This window comes from Coturnix japonica, chromosome 5, assembly GCF_054131305.1.
Source record: "Coturnix japonica strain WE chromosome 5, WE-NBRP24, whole genome shotgun sequence".
In the NCBI taxonomy this organism is placed as follows: Eukaryota; Metazoa; Chordata; class Aves; order Galliformes; family Phasianidae; genus Coturnix; species Coturnix japonica.
Window position 1 is genome coordinate 48339164 of NC_140667.1, and position 18874 is coordinate 48358037.

Sequence of the window (18874 nt, forward strand, 5' to 3'; positions counted from 1 at the left end):
GTGAAATGCATACTAACATCACTTAAAAAGTAAGAGGGCTTACCTTCTTGCTTAGACTTTTGCTATGTTTTTTTTCCGTTTGTGGTTGGAATTGATGTGTTGAATGTGTAACTAGAGCTGGAATTTCAGGTGGCAGAGTTGGTTCAGCTTCTGAAAGAAAGAGTCAAACCATTTAACATGCACGTTAATACTGAGCTATCTGCGATGGATCAGGACTATGTATGCAAACAGCATTTCATTTTGCAGGTAATTATTAAATAACTCTTTGGGTGGAGACATTACTTAGAAAGTTCATGACTGGGTTTTTACAACCTTAAGGACATGGGTACAGGACAGAGCTGGCAGCACTTTAAGGATACCCTTCTGAGGGTGCAGTGGCTCTCCATCCCCCAGCAGAAGAAGCTGATCAGGGAAGGCAGGCAACCATCATGGCTGTGCAAGAACCTGCAGCTTAAACTAAGGGAAAAGAGGGAAATGTACAAGAATTGGAAGCAGGGTTGTGTAGCCTGGGAGGAATACAGGGCTGTTGTCCATGTGTGTAGCAATAGGATTAGGAGGGCCAAGACACAGATGGAAGTGAACTTGGCAAGGGATGTGAAAGATAACAAGAAGAGGTTCTAAGGTATGTAGGCAGGAGGAGACAGGCAGGGGGTGTTTTCCTCTCATGGAAGGTAATGGGGAGCTGGCTTCCACAGACATAGAAAAAACTGACGCTAGGGGTATTCAAGGAGTGACTGGATGTTGTGTTGAGGAACATGGTTTACTGGGAGCTATTGGTAATAGGTGAACAGTTAGACTGGATGATCTTTAGGTCTTTTCCAACCTTGGTGATTCTAAAAAAAAGCTTTTTTAATTTCAGGTTGTTATGGCTGGTGCTTTCTATCCAAACTACTTCTCTTTTCAAAGATGTAATGAGCAAGGTGCAGTGAGAGATCTTGGTGGCAAAGATCCAAAAACCACTGTGATGGTATGTTATGGAGGTGAATGATGTGACCAAGTATCAAATAATAGGAATATATAGTGTTAGTGACATTTCTCAAGGTTTTTATTCTGTCTTGGGACAAGATAGAATCAGGGTATTTAAGTATTTCTCACTTGGTATGTCATCTTCTCTCCCATCTTCCTTTCTTCTGTTACAGTACGCATTGTGTGGGAGAGCAGTTTGAAAAGGATTCCAACTTCACACATTTTAGCCTTTACACATTTGACCGCTGGTCTCATGCAGGCAGCCAACTTTCAGAAAACTAATGAAAGGTTTTGAGAGTGCACATTTTTATTGTAGTGAAAGAATTGTTGGAACTTCAGTGTTACCATTTTGTAATCCCGTACTTACTGGAGTGTGACAAACATGTCAGTTATTTTAAGGTTACTTGGATGTTGCATTCTGTTTCTTCTTTTTTCGGTTTTAGATCACTGCTATTGCAGCTCAAGTGAAAAGGAGGAAGATAAGAGTTAACTAACTATTTAGGTGATGTTCACTGTGCATTAAAGTGGTTGAATGTGCCCAAGCTTAACCTGACTTTTCTTAACAGCTGCGGAATGTTCCTCCCTATGGTTATCTGTATCATAATCAGTTGCAGTCACAGTTTAGACAGTGTGGACAAGTAAAATCCGTTATGTTTGATGGAACAAGGTAAGCACAACATATTTAAACATCACACTTGGTCTCAGTTGTGAGCCTGCTAATGACTTTTCTTTTTACATGATGTACTAACAAAATGAATATTTCTAATTGAATCAGTCAGAAATCATCAGATTGGCTTTGATTTATTGACTGGAATAAAAAAGGGAGCTTTGAAATTGAGTATGTGTTATTTGGTCTCTAAGGCACTAGCTTATCAAATGTTATTCCAATTTTGTTTAATAGGGCTTTGGTAGAATTTTCCCATAACCCGGTGGAGGGTTTAAACGTTCTTCCTGCAGTGTACATGTCAATCAAAATGTCACAGCTGAAAATTCCTCTTGAACTGGATGTTCATTACCCAGGTGATATCAAAAAGGCGTTGCAACATGTGGGACATGCGACAGTTACAGACATGGACTCCTTAAGGTAACCACATTCTGTAGTGAATGGGGGAGGGAGGATATGCTGAGTTTATATTTGTGCTGTAATGTATTCAAAGAAATTTATAAGTTATACCATGCGGGAGGGGGAGGAATCCAACAACCCTCACTGTTTAACATTCATTCTTGGGTTTTCTTGTAATCTGATGGCACAGTTGATTCTTGGTGTGTACCTTCCTGTATCTTTCTGTCTGGTCATAATAGCATCTTAGTTTCTCCTATTGGCTCCATGTAGTCATTTTATGGTTTAATCAAATGCCTTTTCAAGTAAAGGTTAAATACATAAGTGAGTCTCAGGGCTTACCTTTACAAAGTGTGATTGTCATGACTTTTGTCGTTGGACTTGGCTTTTTAATTCCACCCCCCTTCCCTCTTTTTTTTTTTTTTATATGCATACCTGTGTGCCTCGTTCTGAGTGAAGTATTTAACATTTTTATTCTGTGAACTTCAGAGTGAACGTGGACTATCAGAAGCAGACAGTGGAGCCTGTAGAAGTCTCATTTGGTATTTCACATCTGTTAAAAAAGATTCCAAATCGTCTTCTGTCAATCAGTGTAACAGAGGTAGGAGTGTTCTGTGTCTGAAGAAGGTCATATCAGTAATCAGTACCTACATAACTCTAGAAATAACTATTGAACAAGCTTTAGTGAAAAGAATGGATGCTAATGCCAGTTAATAGCTGGAAGAAGTTAGCTGAAAGATAGAATAATTGGAGAGAAGATTAATGGTGGAGGTTTAATATTTGTGTACTCAACAAAAATCAGTATCTGTAGATATTTGGTGCATTTATTAGGCCTGGTTATATTACCTGATAGTTTTATTCAGAAGTTGTAGATGTGAGAAGTGAGTTAATGATACTGTGCAGTCATTTCAAGACTGCACTGCATGCACAGAATGTCATATTAAAGGAAAATTATATGTATATGCAAATACTTAGGAAGTCTGAAGCTGAAAATGTTTAGACCTTGTGTTAATTATCGTCTCTTGAACAGTTTGAGTAATATAAAGCAATATATATGCTGCTGAAATAAAAAACCCAAACCACGAAGATAATGGAAACCAGAGGCTGAAGTATTAAACTGGCTCTTGGTAGAATTGGGATGTTGTGCAGTGGCAGAAAGGAATAATTCCTTCAGTTTATTCACCTAAGTCTCTTAGTCCAAAAATGTTGATGGATTTGATGATCAAACGTTCCAGTTTGTGCAGTGTATTTTTTTTTTTGCTATGTCAGCTTTAATTAGCGATTGTGTATTTTTATCCACAGTAAAAATTCTTTTTCAAACACATTCAGTATAAAATCAGAAGTGGTAGATGAGTTTGGTAAGCAATTAGAAAAAGGCTTTTTGAGCTTGATTGAAATAGTGGTCATCAGTTTCCTGAAGAACGGCTAATAGTAATGTACCAGTGCCAATTTGCTTATATATGTAGCTCACTCTGGTGTTTTCCACTAACAAGAGCATTGTGCTATAGATGTATGCATCTATTTAATCAATCATATATTTAAATTTTTAATGTGTTGGTTTTACTTGGAAGTGCTCTTCTTCTTTTCTGTATTTTTCTAATACTTTCATCAGTCTACTTAGGTGAAAAGTGTACTGTAATTACACAGCAGGGAGACGTTTAAAAGCATGAAGTTATGAAGAATAACCTCATAGGAGAGACAAATGCTTTACCAAAGCATTGCAGAGTGAGAAAACTTGTGTGTGTCAGGAGTAGGAATGTTTTCACATTTTGCTCAAAGCTGTTTTTTACTTGATGTGCATGAATATAATGATGTGATCTGATACTGTCTAATTTTTCTATTCTCAGATAGTAGAAGTTGGGCACTTCTGGGGGTACAGGATAGATGAAAAAAATAGGTCTGTACTTCAGACTTTGACTGCTGAATTGAGCTACCAGAACTTGACAGAACTGTCAGTGTCTCCTCATCCGGAGTTAGTTTGTCTAGCACCATTCACTCGTCTTAACAACACAGGATACTACAGAGCACGTATTCTTTTTGTTACTGGAGATTTTGCAGAGGTACAGTAGTGCATTATGTTGTATCAAATTGGTAACCCAGAGGTAACCGAGTTCACTGTAACTATCATGGACGTTTTTTTTAGTAAGAATTTTAACTAGGGATTATTTTCATGACAGTTCTATTCCGCTAAAAAGGAAAAAGCTAGAAAATTAGAACTAAAATAAAATCAGCATACTGTATTGCCAAAATAGGATGAACTTGCATGTTGGTGGTTTTTAGTTTCGTTTTTGGTGGGGGCTGAAAGGGACCTCTGGAGGTCATCCAGTCCAACCCTTTGTTAAAACAGTTCCCTATGATAGGTTGAGCAGGAAAGCATCCAGGTGGATTTGGAGTATTTCCAGAGAAAAAGACTCTACCACCTCTCTGGGCAGCCTCAATGTTCCATCATCCTCAGAGTATTTTCTTGTGTTTGTCTGGAACTTCTGTGTTTCAATTTAAGCTCATTTCTCCTTGTCCTGTCATTTGGCAACACCCAAAAGAGCCTGGCCCCATCCACGTGACTTCCACCCACTACATGTTTGTAAGCATTTGTTAATAGTCAACTAGTGCATGTGAACAATTTGCTTATCTAAAGGCAGTTACTATGTAGTACCACTGACTGTTAAGAAATAAATTTACACAGATTTAATTGGGAGAGTTAGAAAGAAATTTGCCTTTTCTGAATTTAGCAGATGTGATTTACCAGTGAATGTGTACACCAAGGGATCAAATAATACATGTTATAAATATTTGACCTACTATTTTCGGGTTGTCTTGATGAGCTTATTTTCCAGACTTTGAAAAGGATTCTCTTTCACTTGATAAGATTAAACTTAAGTTGTCTCTTTTCTTGCCACAGAAGTACAATTTCTAATGCTGTTGAGACTTTATTGATGCTCCTGGTTCTTTTTTTCCCTCCTGCCAGGTTTTTTTTGTAGATTATGGTGATAGATCAAAAGTGCCTTTAAGCAAACTGAAAGAGATTCCAAGCAGCCTTCGAGAACTTCCTTTCCAGGTAGGGAATTTTTCACATCTCATCTGGGAAACAGAATTGCACATCAAGTCATTACACTTTTCATAGTAATAGCAAATTAATTTGTGTTTTAGTAATGTTCTGCATCTTAAAAATGAATCAGTAATTTTTCCTAATACTACAACTGGTTTGGCAAATGTTTTCCCAGGTGTTTATATACAGAACAAGCAGTTCTGTGTAACTGAATTTCACTGTATTTGGTTGCAGAGAAACGTTATCCACCCTTTGTCTTTAGGGGCGGTGGGGAGAGGGGGCGCATGTGAAACATTAAAAGCAAAATGAAAACACATGGACTTGCTGCCTGCCTTAGGCATTAAAAAAAAACAGCAACATAGAAACAGCAGTATCAGCAAAAAAAACCCACAACAATCTCAACAGCATTGCATTATTTTTCTTACAATGTTGGAACTCTCTCTCCTTTGTTGACAGTATACTGGGTTTTCTCTCCCACTTGTAATCACAAGAGCAGTAGAAAAGGAGTGGGAATTGCTCAGACAGCTGACTTCTGCTGCTTCTTGATTTTAGTCATCAGTTTCTTTGTCCTTCAGTTCCATGAAAAGAAAGAGAACATAGTTCTGGTTCCTCTATAGTTTGCTTACATCTGAAGCTCAGGACTAACAGGTTGGGCAATAGATTAGCAATGCTTTGGTTGAAGAATCTCTGAGTAAATTACAGCTTAATTTATAGAGCCTAGAGAAAAGAAACAGTGATTAAGCAGAAGGTAAGTAAATTAAACCAATCTTAATTGTTCACATCACAGATAAGTGGCAGTACAGGATATCTTCTCAGCTGCATGCCGGGAAGTCTGCAGTGGTAATGTCTTCTGTATTGTTGCTGTGCAGCATATTTTTGCTTCTCCTTAAGTCTAATGGACTTTATTCAGTATCCAGCTCTTTGGAACTGTATTTTCAAATACATCAACTACTTCAACTAAAATTCATCTTTCCCAGTGCTCATTCAGATATTTTGAGTTTATTGAAACAAACATATCATACTTCATTGTTGTCTGAAGAAGCCAGTAAAACTATGTTTTTCTTTCTTTCTTAATATGCTAAGTAATTTTGATCCTCTATTCCTAAATGGCTTGAAGAACAAGGGTTTCTGTTTTAAATTCATTCAAGACTGTAAGGTAGCAGTTCTAGAAAAGGGTTAAATGAGAACTACCTTAGTCTTCTCTGCTATTCTGTATTACCTTAGTTAAAAAGATCTGCAGATAATAATTTTTTTCCAGAGAAGACATTTCTAGACTAGTAAAACTCTTATACGAATGGTAAATTAATACCAATTTGTCTTTTTTTATGCTCAGTTTGCAACTTCATATAGCATTGAGTTGATGGAAGATTTAATGTGTAACTCTGGCAATGACAGAATAGGAATTGGGACAAGAGTTTTGCAGCAGTCTTATGAATTAACATAAGCCTTTGGAATAATTATGAGGTCGTTTTATAATGTAGTCAAACTGTTGAGAAAATGAAAGATTTTTGTGCTCATTCTTTACTTGGGCAATCATTGCTCTTAATGTTTTTGCTTTAGGCTTTGGAATTCAAGATATGCAAGATGCGACCATCTGCAAAATCTCTTGTATGTGGGGAACGGTGGAGTTTCAGTGCTAGCCGGAGGTTTGCTTCACTAGTAAATGGTTATACTCTACTAGTGGAGGTGTATTCACTTGTGCACAGTGTTCTGCATGTAGATGCTTTCCACTACACAAGTCACAGGGACCTTGTGAATATTCGAGATGTGCTTATTGAAGAACATTATGCTGAACTAGCAGAAGAGTCATATGAATCACAAGTACGTATTCATTAAGCTTCTTTGACTCTGCTTATACTTGTTCTATTCACCTCAAACTATCTGCAGTTGTTAGAAGTTGAGCTGAAGCCTTGGGGCTGTGCCAGATAAGACAAAGCAAGGTTAATGCTTGAATGGAACAAAATATTTATTTACTTACTTACTTTTATGCAAAATTCATACTGTGCTGTTTGCCAAAAGCATTGATGCTTTGAGACACCCTTTGAAACAGATACTTACCTGAAGATAATGGAATCATTTGAGCTACTCCACCACTCTTTGATAATCATTCTGAATTGCATTTTCATGTCTTATATAATGAGAAAGGTGATGAAAACATTGGTTTTTTTTTGTATGCATGTTTTAGTTCCTTTTGTGGACTTTTCTGTGTAAAATCTATGAGAAACATACTGTTACATGGGTTTAATACTATTCCATTTTTATGTAGCAAAGCCATGATTTGCTGAAAGGATTTTTTAATGGAAAAGTGGAAAAAGAGAATGTGTCTGTATCTTCAAGAGAGGAAAAGAAGGATCTAATTGAAATATTATTAAAGTGGTTTTCTGACAAAAAATCTGATGCACCAACCCATAAGGTAATGTGAGTAGTGGTGGTTTCAGTGCGGCATTACATACCCTTTTTCTCATATTAGAACAGTAGACTGAAATTACCTTAAATAAGCATACCATAGTGATGCTGTTCATGGTATGTTCTGTGAGTAGGGAACTGTAATGGCAGCACTGCTGTGAGCTAATGTACTGCAGCTTTTAACAAAGTTTTGAATTATAGCCTAAGAGCTTACTGAACCAGCTGTACTACCGCTTTCCAAGGCAGCGCTTCCAACCTCTGCAAAATGAAGGTAAAATTATGGAGCTGAACACTGTGTTTCAGCACACCGTCATCTTCATAATATGCAGCAAAAAAGCAAAATTGTGACTCAGTTTTTCAGGAAATTACTGGGGGGGGGGAAAAAAGAAAGCAAAAAATAAGTGTTTGGTTCTTCCTTAGCGAGGTGGCAGAAAAGTAGTGCAGAGAACACCGCAGCACATCATAATGGTGAAACAGTGCGGGTTTCTTCAACTGCCAACTCCAAACTCCAAATTCTTTTCTACTTAAGTAGTTTGAGACTTCTACTCGCTACTAAACTGGAGTATATAACAGAAAGATTTGTGTCCCTGTCTGTATTCTGATTCTGGATCATAGCCTGCATAGGTCTGCATTATAATTCTCAGTGTTGCTCAGTGTGCACAAGGTCTTTAAACATTTTGCTTTTTCATTTATAAATGTTTTGAGGAGAGAAACATAAGCTGGCTGACTAGTGATATTCCTTTTCAAAGGTGACAGTTAGTGGCCCATTCAGTCCTTATGAGGTGAAATGCCACGGTGTGACTCGGGTATCCCGGTTCAGGTATGGTAATGCTTTTATTGTGAAGCCTAGACGTGTTCTTAACTGTTATTTTTCATAAACTGGTAAAACTCATCCTAGTTAATCTTACAAAATTTTACAATACTTTTGACCACTGAGAATACAGGATTGGTAATGTGTGAGTTGCATTTAAATGCACGCTTTTGCTGTGTAAAATTTTAGGAAGAATAGTTCTTTTTAAGGATGTTTTAATGTCTAAAAGAGAAATTATTTAAGTCATATACATCTGCTAATTGCGATTTTGCTCTGTGAAATGAATAGGATTCTATTCTTGTTTCTGTGCTTTTACTGATGTTTTTTTGTCGTTTGTTTCTGTGTTGAAAATGCTACTTATTCCCTCCCCAGAAATGCTGTCATACGAAAAGGAAGCATAAACTCTGTTGTTGTCCAGGATGCTCCAGAACACTCCTCTGAGCAATTTCTGGTTGCTGCATCTTTATCATTAAGTGAAAATGGTAACTCTTAATGCAAACGTTTTGATAGTTTATTCAAGCCTTGTTTTAAGTGAACAGCTCTGAGTAAACATGTTACTGTTGTTGTACATTACATCGTCTTGAGATTAGTGACCTCGTTATGTACTCTTCACATTTTTTTGTGTGTGTGCTTATAGGAGCTACCATGTTTTTAGAGGAAACATCTTTGATGCCTCCAATTCCTGGTCTACTTGCTCTCCTTAGTATGCTGTTTGCTCCTGCCATAGAACTTAGGTATCATGAGTTTTTAAAGTCTGTTTAGTTTAATACCCTCATAAATTTGTCAGACTCTTTGCTTTCTTTCCAGTAGTTAGTATCTTATCTTCATTTGTTTTTATGCAGCTCTTGTATCATGTTTTATTAGCTTTAGTATAGTATTTGCTAAGATAATTTATTTTGTTCACTTACAAAGCAGCACTGCAGGCTTTTTCCTCATATTGCACTAATACAGTTCTTGACAGTCATGCTGTAAACCTAGGAAGGTGAACTGTAGAACTGGGCTGGTTTCTGAGTTCTGGCAGCTTACTTAGGATTACTTTTGTATAAGTTCTCATATCTGTAAGCTGTGATCTCAATGCAGGGAAATCAGTTTTCCTTGATTTAAGTTTCTTTTTGCACATGTATGATTTTTCTCCCACATTTTGATGGTTTTCATAACTTGAAGTCCAGCTTTGTTTCATTACTATATTAAAGGGGGGGAAAAAAAAAGCATTATGACAAGATATGAATGTGTAACAGTTGCTTTCACTTCTTAAGACTACAGTATCTTGCTTGGCATGGCTTAGACAAATTCATTTAAACCTGTATTCATGTGAGACTGTTCTCTTTGTTTGTACAGGAATGATAAAGATGGCAAGTATTTTACTGGTGCTCTGTGTGGTTTGGGCTGGAGTCAGACTTGTAGGGCTCCGCTGCTTCCAGAAAATGACGTGGAGCTGACGTTTGATGTGCGTTTTGACGTAGATGACATACTGCAGGTAAAAATTCATACGCTGTTACAATATAAATTAACAAGTAAGTAGAGTTCAGTGCATTGCAACTTGTTAAGTGTTTTACTAGCTGGAATCCTAGCAGCTTTTGGAACAATTGAAGCTTTATTATTTCTATTTATTTTTTCTATTTAAAACCTGCTGCACTACCTGTTTTGAACCTTGCACTTCTATCAGAGAAAAAGTTACCGCCCAATACATTTTTGCTGAGTAAAATAGTGTATTTTAGTACAATGCTCTGTAAACTTCTTAGAGGTCAACTCTATCAAGCTCATTCTTCCAGAGCAAATCAGTCAAGCAATAAAAACCTTTGTGGATAAGTTAAATAGAGCTTACTCTGCTGTCCAAAACCACGTGTGCACACATCCTTCTTGCAGACCACTGTCTAGAAATTGCAAGAATGTTCTGATGAGGAATACGAGGCTGCTTATGGTGTGACTCATCTGCTCTGGGAATCTGATTCTAGACAGTGGAAGACCTCACACCCTGAGCAGTTCTGTGTGCAGAGCAGGTCCAATTAGTTACTGGTGGATTCTGGAGGCTTTTTAAGGAGGGGGTGGTCATGCTGGTGACCATCATGCAGATACAGTGAACTTTTCTATTCTGAAAGCATTTATCTGTAATATCTGTATGCATTACACCTTAGCCATAATGGTAGCGCCAGGCTCTTGTATGTGTAAAAAAAACTATGGACAGAAGAGAAAATCCTCAATATGTTTCAGAAGGAATTCTATGTTGGTAGCCTGTATCTCCTGAAGCATATCTGATTAAACTTGAAGATTGATTTTGAGTGTCTGGTGCACTAACTTCTACCAGCAGTGGTGCATTTGGAGGAAGAAGTGTTTCAAAGATTCAGGTGCTTTTGTGTATATTAATATTCCAATTGCCATCCAATTTTGAGTGCCATGGCTATCTTCTGTACATGCTGATGTAATGCAACGCAGAACTAGGACTGGTTTAGATACCTGGTTGGCAACTCTGCCACCTGTGGGGGGGGAGTTAAAGCTAGATCATCTTTGAGGTCCCTTTTAAGGGACCAAGCCGTTCTGTAGTTCGAGTTATTATATATTCTTATTTTATATTCTGTCACTGTTATTTTTACAGATCAACATCCTAAGGGAAGTCATTAATAAGCTTCTCTATGAGTGTGCAGTGTGCTCTCAAAAAGAGAAGATGCCACAGCTGCAGGAAAATGTTCGTCAGTTACTTCTATGGTAATCATTTGATAGAAATAAGAACTTGTGTTTTGCTGTCTCAACAACAAAAGTAAATGATTGCTTGAAGCATAACTTGAAAGCATAGCTCAGATTAGGCTTTGGGGAAATGATAACATAGGATGTTTTCATTCAGTGATATTTAATTTGCTTGTTTAAAAAAGCAGTGCACTCAACAACTTCAGACTGCTTGTGGCAGCACTGGTTCTTCAAGGAAGCTTAAAACCTGTTCTATAGAATACCAGTTCTGTGGCCTCTTTACTTTTCTATGCTCAGACCTGTGGCATAAAAGCACAGAAAGACTTAAAATTTTCTCACTCTAAACTTGATACTCAATTTTGTGTTGCGTTTCTTCCCTAAAAAGGTATCAACAGGAGAGGTGCTGACCAGCTTAGTTGCTGGAAGTCTTTAGTTACTGAACTTAAAACTACCTGTCTTTCTTCAGCAGACCTCTTAGCTGCTATAGCTGGAACAGTGGCTCTGAAAAGAGTGTCATGAGTCAGTGCAGCCAGTCTTGAGAATTCTTTCAGCTGGTGGCAAGCCAGCCTGGTCAATTAGGTGTCCTTGTATCAGCTCCTTCTGTGTGTTGTTATGCTGTCTAGTATTACTCTCATTTCTAGTTAATGGGACATTTTCCTACAATAAGCTTTTGTAAAGTAACTGCCAAAATGAGGCAGTTTCTCATGCTGTTCTGGATCAGAAGCTTTTAAGCTTAACTGCTAATACCTCAGGTTATGAAAATGATTATCAGAACAACTGTTCATGCTGAGTTTTCAGGTGTTTTTTGGTTTTGAATACAACTGTTCAGTTTTTCTTCCATCTGTGAGAAGACTAAATGCAATGCCATACTTAAGAGAAAATTAAAAATATATCGTTGCATAATGAATGTGCAAATGTGGGGGCAGGCAGCCTTACCCTTTGAGGCAGTGGAACTGAAATGCTACTAAAAAACCATAGAAAATCCCCAGAAGGTTGGATACCTAACATGTCAGCTGACCAGCAGGTGTTGAGTCAGGTCAAGGTGATTATTCTGGATGCTATGCCATGCGTGCTGCAGTCTTGAAGACAAGGCATAGCTTTTTTTTTTTATTGTATGCAGACATGGCAGCTTGAAGCCCGCTGTTAGTGATTGGTCTGTACATCCATAAAGGGGGTGGTAGAGCTTCACAAAGGCTGTACCTTAGAGATGCACTCAGAGAAGCACTGGTGCAAATTGCCAGCAATGTGTTGGCATTTCACTCTGGCAGAATTCATGGTAAAGTACAAGCTGTTGAATGCACTGCTGATGCAATATTTACTTTCTTGTTTGCATCCAAGTACACTAGGCCAGTGGGTGTCAGTGTCTCCTTTGGACTCTCATCTAGCACCATGTTTAGTCTCCAAATCTAAGTGAAGCTTTCTCACATGATTCATGTGATAATAATTGTAGAGGGGCAGAAGGAAGCAGAAACACAGAGCCTCTCTGAAGGTGCCTGTTTGTTTGTGGCAGTAAGAAGAGCTTATGTTTGGATAAAAACTCTGAGATGCAAAGTCCAGGGCATAAAGATGTCAGCTTCTATTTTTTACCTCCTGAAATCCTTGTGCTGCTAATAATGCTGCCCCATGATCCTAATATTAATTTTTATACTTTTCTTACCTGTCTGCAGATTGTTCACCACTGAGCCAAGGTTATGTAGCCATGCTGTGTTTGTGGTAGACAGGCAGCTGAAGTAGTGGTGGAGGGAGCTTACAGCAGGGTTCTGCAGGATGGGGAGGTGTCAGACTATTGGGAAACCAAATCAAGCAATTGTTGATTTTATTCTGGCTTATTTTATCAAACTTTCTAATGCAACACATCTTTCTGTCCTTTTAGATGGAAGAAACAATCTGGTTGTTGTCATGTCTCTTTCATATGTTAAAAATCTGTCTTAATTACAAATACTTTTTAATCTCACTTCAATGCCTCGGAGGGGGGAAAAACTGTTTTATTAGTAAGAGTAAATATGTAAAAAATACAGCTTCAGTAATCTTTCATTATCTTTTCCTTTATTTGAAAGCTAATTATGTATACAGCGTGTCAGCACTACTTAAGACTAAAATGTGTGTTTGAAAAACACATCTAGACAGAATTAATTAAAGTCTGCTACTGTTGTAGTTTGCAGGGCTTGAGGAAATAACTGGAGCAGGCAGACGATCTATAGTAATTGAGTTGTCATGCAAAACAAAATGCCCTAAAAATAGCTTTATTATATGTTCTAGTGAATAAGCATACATAAAATTTACAGGATAAATAAGAGTTGCAAATTGTGGTTCTGTGTCAATTTAAAAAATAATTACTTCAAAAAAAAAGAAAAGAAAAAGCAAAAGCAACCAACAGAGCAAACAACTGCGGTTACTGTCCCTGTAAGTTTATCTTTTGACTTCAGCTAAAGGGACAGAGGCCGGGTAGGTGATTTAATTAGACTGTATGCATATTAACATGTAAAAGTAAGATTGGACATCTTACAGATACCCAGCTGTACCTGCTATAAACATTTCTTTATATTTAATTAGCCCAATGCAAATATATTTCTTAAGGTTATTTTTATGTAATTTCAGTTTGATCTGCAAACGAAGACCTGCAGTTGTTCCTAAGTGGTACGAGAACCCGTATGCGTGGAATCAAGTAAGTGTAGAAACATAACTTAAAGAATATAGCAATAAAAAAAGATGAAAAGGAACATGGTACCCCAGCATGTTCAGAAGTAGAATTTTCTTTGGAAGGATATCTCTTTGCTGAGGGGATGCCATAATAAACAACTGCATTTTCTTACCTAGAAGGAAGTGATGCATTGCTGAGTGCAGGAGTACAGTTTCCACATTTACCCTCCCAATCCCTCTCACAACCCAGCATGTATAAATGAGAGATTTCGGTTTCTTTGGAAAGAATGGGCCCATATTGTTAGTCTGCTGTTGTCAAGTTTCCAGTGTGCTTCCAGTGAGGGATTGAAGCAATCTGGATATCATGTCTAACTCAAAACTATTTGTGTTTTTATATCTCAAACTTGCTTTTCCTTGGTGTATTGCAAAGATCATCTCCTATTCTCAGCTTTGTTAGAGTTTAGCTTTTTATAACTAGTTAATGTATAAAGCTTATATCAGAATTTTCTGCATTGCGTCTGAAGTATGAGGGGTCTCAGGACATTGTCGTTACATGAAGTACTACTGTAATGCCTTGGAATTGGCTATGAAATAGTATTCTCATTTATTTTATAGTAATAGCTCTTATGCTTAAGTGTATAGCATATTGAAATGCTTGTATGATTTGAAACAGTCAAAACTTCCCAGACATGAAAAAGGAATATATTTTATTTAACTGTATTTTGTAGGAGAGCATTTATAAGATTGAATTCTAACTTACATTTTTCTTTTCATTAGGTGGATCCACAGTATATCATTGACCAATCTGAAAAGAAGCATAAAAGAGAAGATGGTCTTTATCAGCTGCATCAGCTTGTTAGGTTGAATGTTTAAGCATTGCTGAATTCTTTCAGAGGAAGAAATGTTACAGCCAGTTTAAAAATGTTCTGTCTTCTATATAGAACTGTTAGACTTGTGTTTCACAAGACTGTTAAGATTAGTGTAAGTGTATTGAAATGTAGTTCGGTACATGTTTATATTTTCAAAGCAGAGATATACTGAGCTCAAGGAGTTGCTCTTATTTCATAGAGCAGGATGCTGTTTTCTGGTTAATAATAATTCTGAGCTGGTTTACCACGGTGCTTGCAAAAGACAAAATAAATTAGCTTTAATGGTTCATTCTCTGTCTGAAAGCAAATGAGCTGTGGCTTATGATTCAGACTTGCAACCGAAAGTTGCATTTTCTTATTCTTTCTGTCATTACTTTCTTTATTTGATTTTATTTTTTTGAACCTAAAAGCTCAGGGTGAAAAGAAACTGAATATTTATGTTATATTCTGATCAAAAATATAACTTTATATGCCAGGTGCAATTTTTCATTATTTTTTCTAACTACAAAACATAATGCACGGTTCCTTTTCCTGTGTGGCAGAAGAATGCTCTTGAATTAATGATTCGTTGCACCTCTGTTTCTTCCTGTCTGTTTATTTTTCTGATTTCATGAGGTCTTCAGCTCTAAAAATGAGGTCAGTGGTTTCAGAATAAAATGTAGAAGTGAAATAAAACGGGTTTATCTGCTCTGTTGTGCAGTCATGCTTAATAAGAGCTAAATTTCATTACTGATGCTGTGTGATTGCATTCATGAAATATATGAATACAAAAGCAGCATTTGAAAGAATACTGAAAGAATATTCATCTTTTCAGTCTTAACTCAGTGATTGGAAGGTTGTTTAAATCCAGCTGTCTTCTGAAGTATGGATATCATCAGTAGTCACTGCTTTAAAATAAAAGGCAAGAAGATTTGGGGAATGTGAGGGGATGCTTAAAGTAATTTAATTATTTTAATCTGCACTTGGAGTCAAGAGGGGCAGCTGTATATTAGGTGATTTCAGTAGCTGCTTAGCTTCCTCGTCCATTTTAGTCATACTTGTGAATTATAAAACATCACACTTTATATTGTGATGTGCTTAATATGAAGAAATTAAGTGCTTAGATATCTTTCAACAGTGTTGTATCCAAAATCAGAGTGTTGCAACTGAGCACCCCTGGGGGCAAATGAAATGAGCAGGGTGTCCGATCTTTGCTCTGCCTGGTAATGGTGGGAATCTCTGTGGGGAAAATGCAACATTGCAGTACCAGAATGGATGGTATAAGTGATGTGATTTCTTAGGATCCTTCATAATTAACATTGCAGTTAAGAGTTGATAGAGGAACACTGTGTATCTTGTATTCGGAATTTGTTTTTCATCTCTTGATCGCGTGTCTTGCTATCGTGGTGAGTTTGTGTGCATGTGCTGCCATCTGCTGGCGTTATTCGTATGCTTATAGTTGCCCTTTGAACTTCCACTTGTGTGATGTAATGCCTTCAGTGAAGAGATAATGGCTCATGTCCTAAAAAAAAGTGAAAGGTTTCTTCTCTTGTCCTTATGAATAATGCATCATCTGACTCCCCTTTTGCCCAGTCTAATAACCCATCATCTGCCTGGCTAACTTGACATGAAGTGAACTGGTTTTCTTTGTGTGCTTGCTTGATTTTTTTTTTTTTTTCCTTTTAACTCTTACAATAATAGTTCTGTAGGTATAGCGGCTGTTTTTCCAAGTACACAGGAACTACTGAAAGGTGAGAGAAACATAATCTCTGATTCCTAAGTTGATTCTTTATATTACTTGTAAGCACCTGCTTTATAGTTATTTCAATATAGGAGCACTTCTACTAAGTGAAAACTACTTAATTATTAAAAATAAGCAACAAATCTGGACATTGTATTTTCACACAGCTCCCAGAGAATTACTCACCTTCCCTTTTGTCAGCTGTTCACACAGCCACGGAGATGGTTTTCCTCAGGGAAAAGAATTGCTATGGAGAGACCGACAGCATGGATCTTGAGGAGGAAGAACATTTCAGGGTGTAATAGGTGCAATGTTTTTTTTTTTCCATCTACCTTACCATGTAGAAAGGATCAGAACTCAAAAGCACATTGCCATCAAAGCTTAGTCTTATTTGGTCTGTAAGGAAAGGGCCAGTGTGCCCTTTCATTATGTAGTTCTGAACTGTCAGTGGCCAGTGGTTAAACACCATGTTTTAAGCAAGCAAATAAACCCCTACAACCTCCAGCTGCAACCCTAACAGTTGCAATTAAGCATTACATTGCTTTTAAGAGCTCCAGCCACCCTAGAACCCAGCTAGTTGTCAAGGTCTATCAGTTACAGCACGTTCTACATCCTCAGTGGGCTGATCACATACATGTGCCTTAAGAACTCACTGACACTTCTTACTGGTTGTCTACCTGAATGATTTACTATTACTCTGTTCTTCTAAAGCCTTTAGAAAAAAAGAGAAGTCAGTAGTTTATCCTGCTGACAGCCTCTGGGGTTCTGTTATCACGAGGCCTCTGACTCATTCCATATGGAACTCGTGTATCTTGTTTGCTTTATTCTAGTTGTATTTTAGTCCTTGAGTCAAACCATGTATGATACGTTGACTGCATCAATATACAGCCTTGCCAGCACGTGCAGCCTGCTGCTAGATGATGCTGTTGAGTTCTAGGTTATATTGCTAACTTCTTCCTGAGTCATTTGAGTGCTGCTCTAGACTGGCCGTGGCTGATGGTTATGGTTTGCATCATTGGTGGTCACTGCAGCCATACAGTACCCCATCTTCCATCGCATGACCAGCTCTTTCTTGTTGAGGAACGAGGATAATCAGATTGACCTGTATGCTACATTTGTAGAATACCCTGTGGTTAGAGATCAGAAACCTGCATGGTTCGTGCAGTGAATTATCATACTGCTGCTAATCAGAAGGAACTGAAGCATGTGAGAAGTCTTCACTGAGAATTATATTTTAGAAAGGAAACTGCCCTGAAAGCCTGTTAAGTCCTACCTTGCAGCAGTGTGCTTTGCTGTCTGTTCGCAGGTTGAAGCTTTTTGGTCTGTGTTTGTTGTATTTTTCCTCAGCTCCTACTTAGACTCCCTTGGCAGGCCTCCTAATCCTGTTTGATTCACGATGTTCAGAACAAAAGTGACAGTGCTAACAAGCAGGAAATTGCGTCACCGGGCTGTTGTTTTTTCATTTATTTCTTTTCCCGACCTCAGAGCTAAAGGTCGTGTGGACAGGGCTGGTTTGTGGCTGCTGGAGCAAACCAGCTGGGATGGCAGGAATCCCTTCCAACTAGTGAGTGCCACTCCTCCCAGTATATTGGATGCTATTAGCTATGTGGTACAAGCATGGCGTTGTGCCTATACTTGCCTCTGATCTAACAATGCACTACTACAATTGCATTTTTGGTGAATCACTGCGTATTAAGACAACTTTAAACAACAGAAGGAACTCAAAGAGCACTAAGCTCCTTCTCCACCCACTGCTGTAAGGTGAGGATGTCAATCTGATAGGTTGCCCTTCTGATATATGTTGCTGTGCTCTAATGTAGTGATTTAACTGTAACTTTACCAGATTTGACTAACCAGGTGGTTGGATACACCTAATTATTTACTGTATAAACACATACATAGAGGAGACCATCCCGTTGAGTCATGAGGGTCAGAGTGGACCCCATTGCTTTCTAAACCCCTTAAACCAGGTGTCTGAAATCAGTGATAGCAGACTTCCAGTTTAAGACACATTGGTGGCTGTTAATCTGTTTTAGCAAACGTGTTATCAGTGCTGCCCATCGTCATCTTGTGCCAGGCTGGTGTGAAGGGTGGAGCTGGGGCACAAGGAAGGGCAGCACTGTCACACCGAGCATCTTTACTGCCCATGAGCCTGGTTTTCCCCCAGTGTTATGAGTGGGGGCTGAGCAACAGGAGCTGCAATTGCTGGTAGAGCCGCCTCCGGAGGCGGTTCCGCTCTCCCCGCCCCGCTGGGCCTCACCTCGCTGCATGCCCGGCAATGGGGCGGGACGGAGGCGGCCCCGGTCTGCCCTCTAACTCCCCTTTTGGCCGGAGGTAGCGGTTCCTCGAGTCGGGATGGAGGCGGCGGTGAAGCGGGGCTCGCTGGGCAGAGCCCTGTCCGGCACTCACCGCGAGGATGTGGCCGGCTGTAAGGCCGTCAGCGAGGCGAGGGTGCTGGTCATCAACACGGGCGGCACCATCGGCATGGTGCAGGACGACAAGGGTGAGGGGCCATGGGGAGCGGGGCGAGCCGGGCTGCGGCGTTCTGCGGGCCGAGGGGACGGAGGGGACGGAGGGGAAGGAGGCCGCTCCCTGCATGGGCTGAAAACAGGGCTTTTAGAGGGCAAGCAGCACCAAAACGGGGTCTTTTCTCCTCAAATCCTGCACTGCTGGG

General features: G+C 38.7%; 2 protein-coding genes and 1 long non-coding RNA gene across 6 annotated transcripts in view; 2 read left to right on the forward strand and 1 right to left on the reverse strand.

The window, feature by feature from the left end:
- The window catches only part of TDRD9 (tudor domain containing 9), a 44360-nt gene extending 29192 nt beyond the window's left edge, over positions 1–15168 (forward strand). For 3 of the 4 annotated variants that reach the window (XM_015865529.3, XM_085549526.1, XM_085549528.1), the window contains 16 exons: positions 130–246; positions 860–967; positions 1533–1633; positions 1868–2050; positions 2516–2627; positions 3874–4086; positions 4992–5081; positions 6633–6893; positions 7339–7485; positions 8228–8298; positions 8662–8771; positions 8927–9023; positions 9628–9766; positions 10883–10992; positions 13570–13636; positions 14389–15168. In XM_015865529.3, coding sequence (XP_015721015.2) covers positions 130–246; positions 860–967; positions 1533–1633; positions 1868–2050; positions 2516–2627; positions 3874–4086; positions 4992–5081; positions 6633–6893; positions 7339–7485; positions 8228–8298; positions 8662–8771; positions 8927–9023; positions 9628–9766; positions 10883–10992; positions 13570–13636; positions 14389–14484 — 2022 coding nt within the window. In that variant the 3' untranslated portion in view covers positions 14485–15168. The remainder of the gene's footprint in view (positions 1–129; positions 247–859; positions 968–1532; positions 1634–1867; positions 2051–2515; positions 2628–3873; positions 4087–4991; positions 5082–6632; positions 6894–7338; positions 7486–8227; positions 8299–8661; positions 8772–8926; positions 9024–9627; positions 9767–10882; positions 10993–13569; positions 13637–14388) is intronic. The other variant, XM_085549527.1, reaches the window with a different exon arrangement.
- Positions 13001–14418, reverse strand: LOC146760798 (uncharacterized). The gene is made up of 2 exons (XR_014946807.1): positions 14372–14418; positions 13001–13784 (listed from the first exon to the last, which is right to left on the reverse strand). It is a non-coding gene; the product is annotated as an uncharacterized LOC146760798 (long non-coding RNA).
- Positions 15169–18520: 3352 nt separating the features above from the next.
- The window catches only part of ASPG (asparaginase), a 38550-nt gene continuing 38196 nt past the window's right edge, over positions 18521–18874 (forward strand). Inside the window, exon 1 of the mRNA XM_015865667.3 lies at positions 18521–18703. Coding sequence (XP_015721153.1) covers positions 18556–18703 — 148 coding nt within the window. The 5' untranslated portion in view covers positions 18521–18555. The remainder of the gene's footprint in view (positions 18704–18874) is intronic.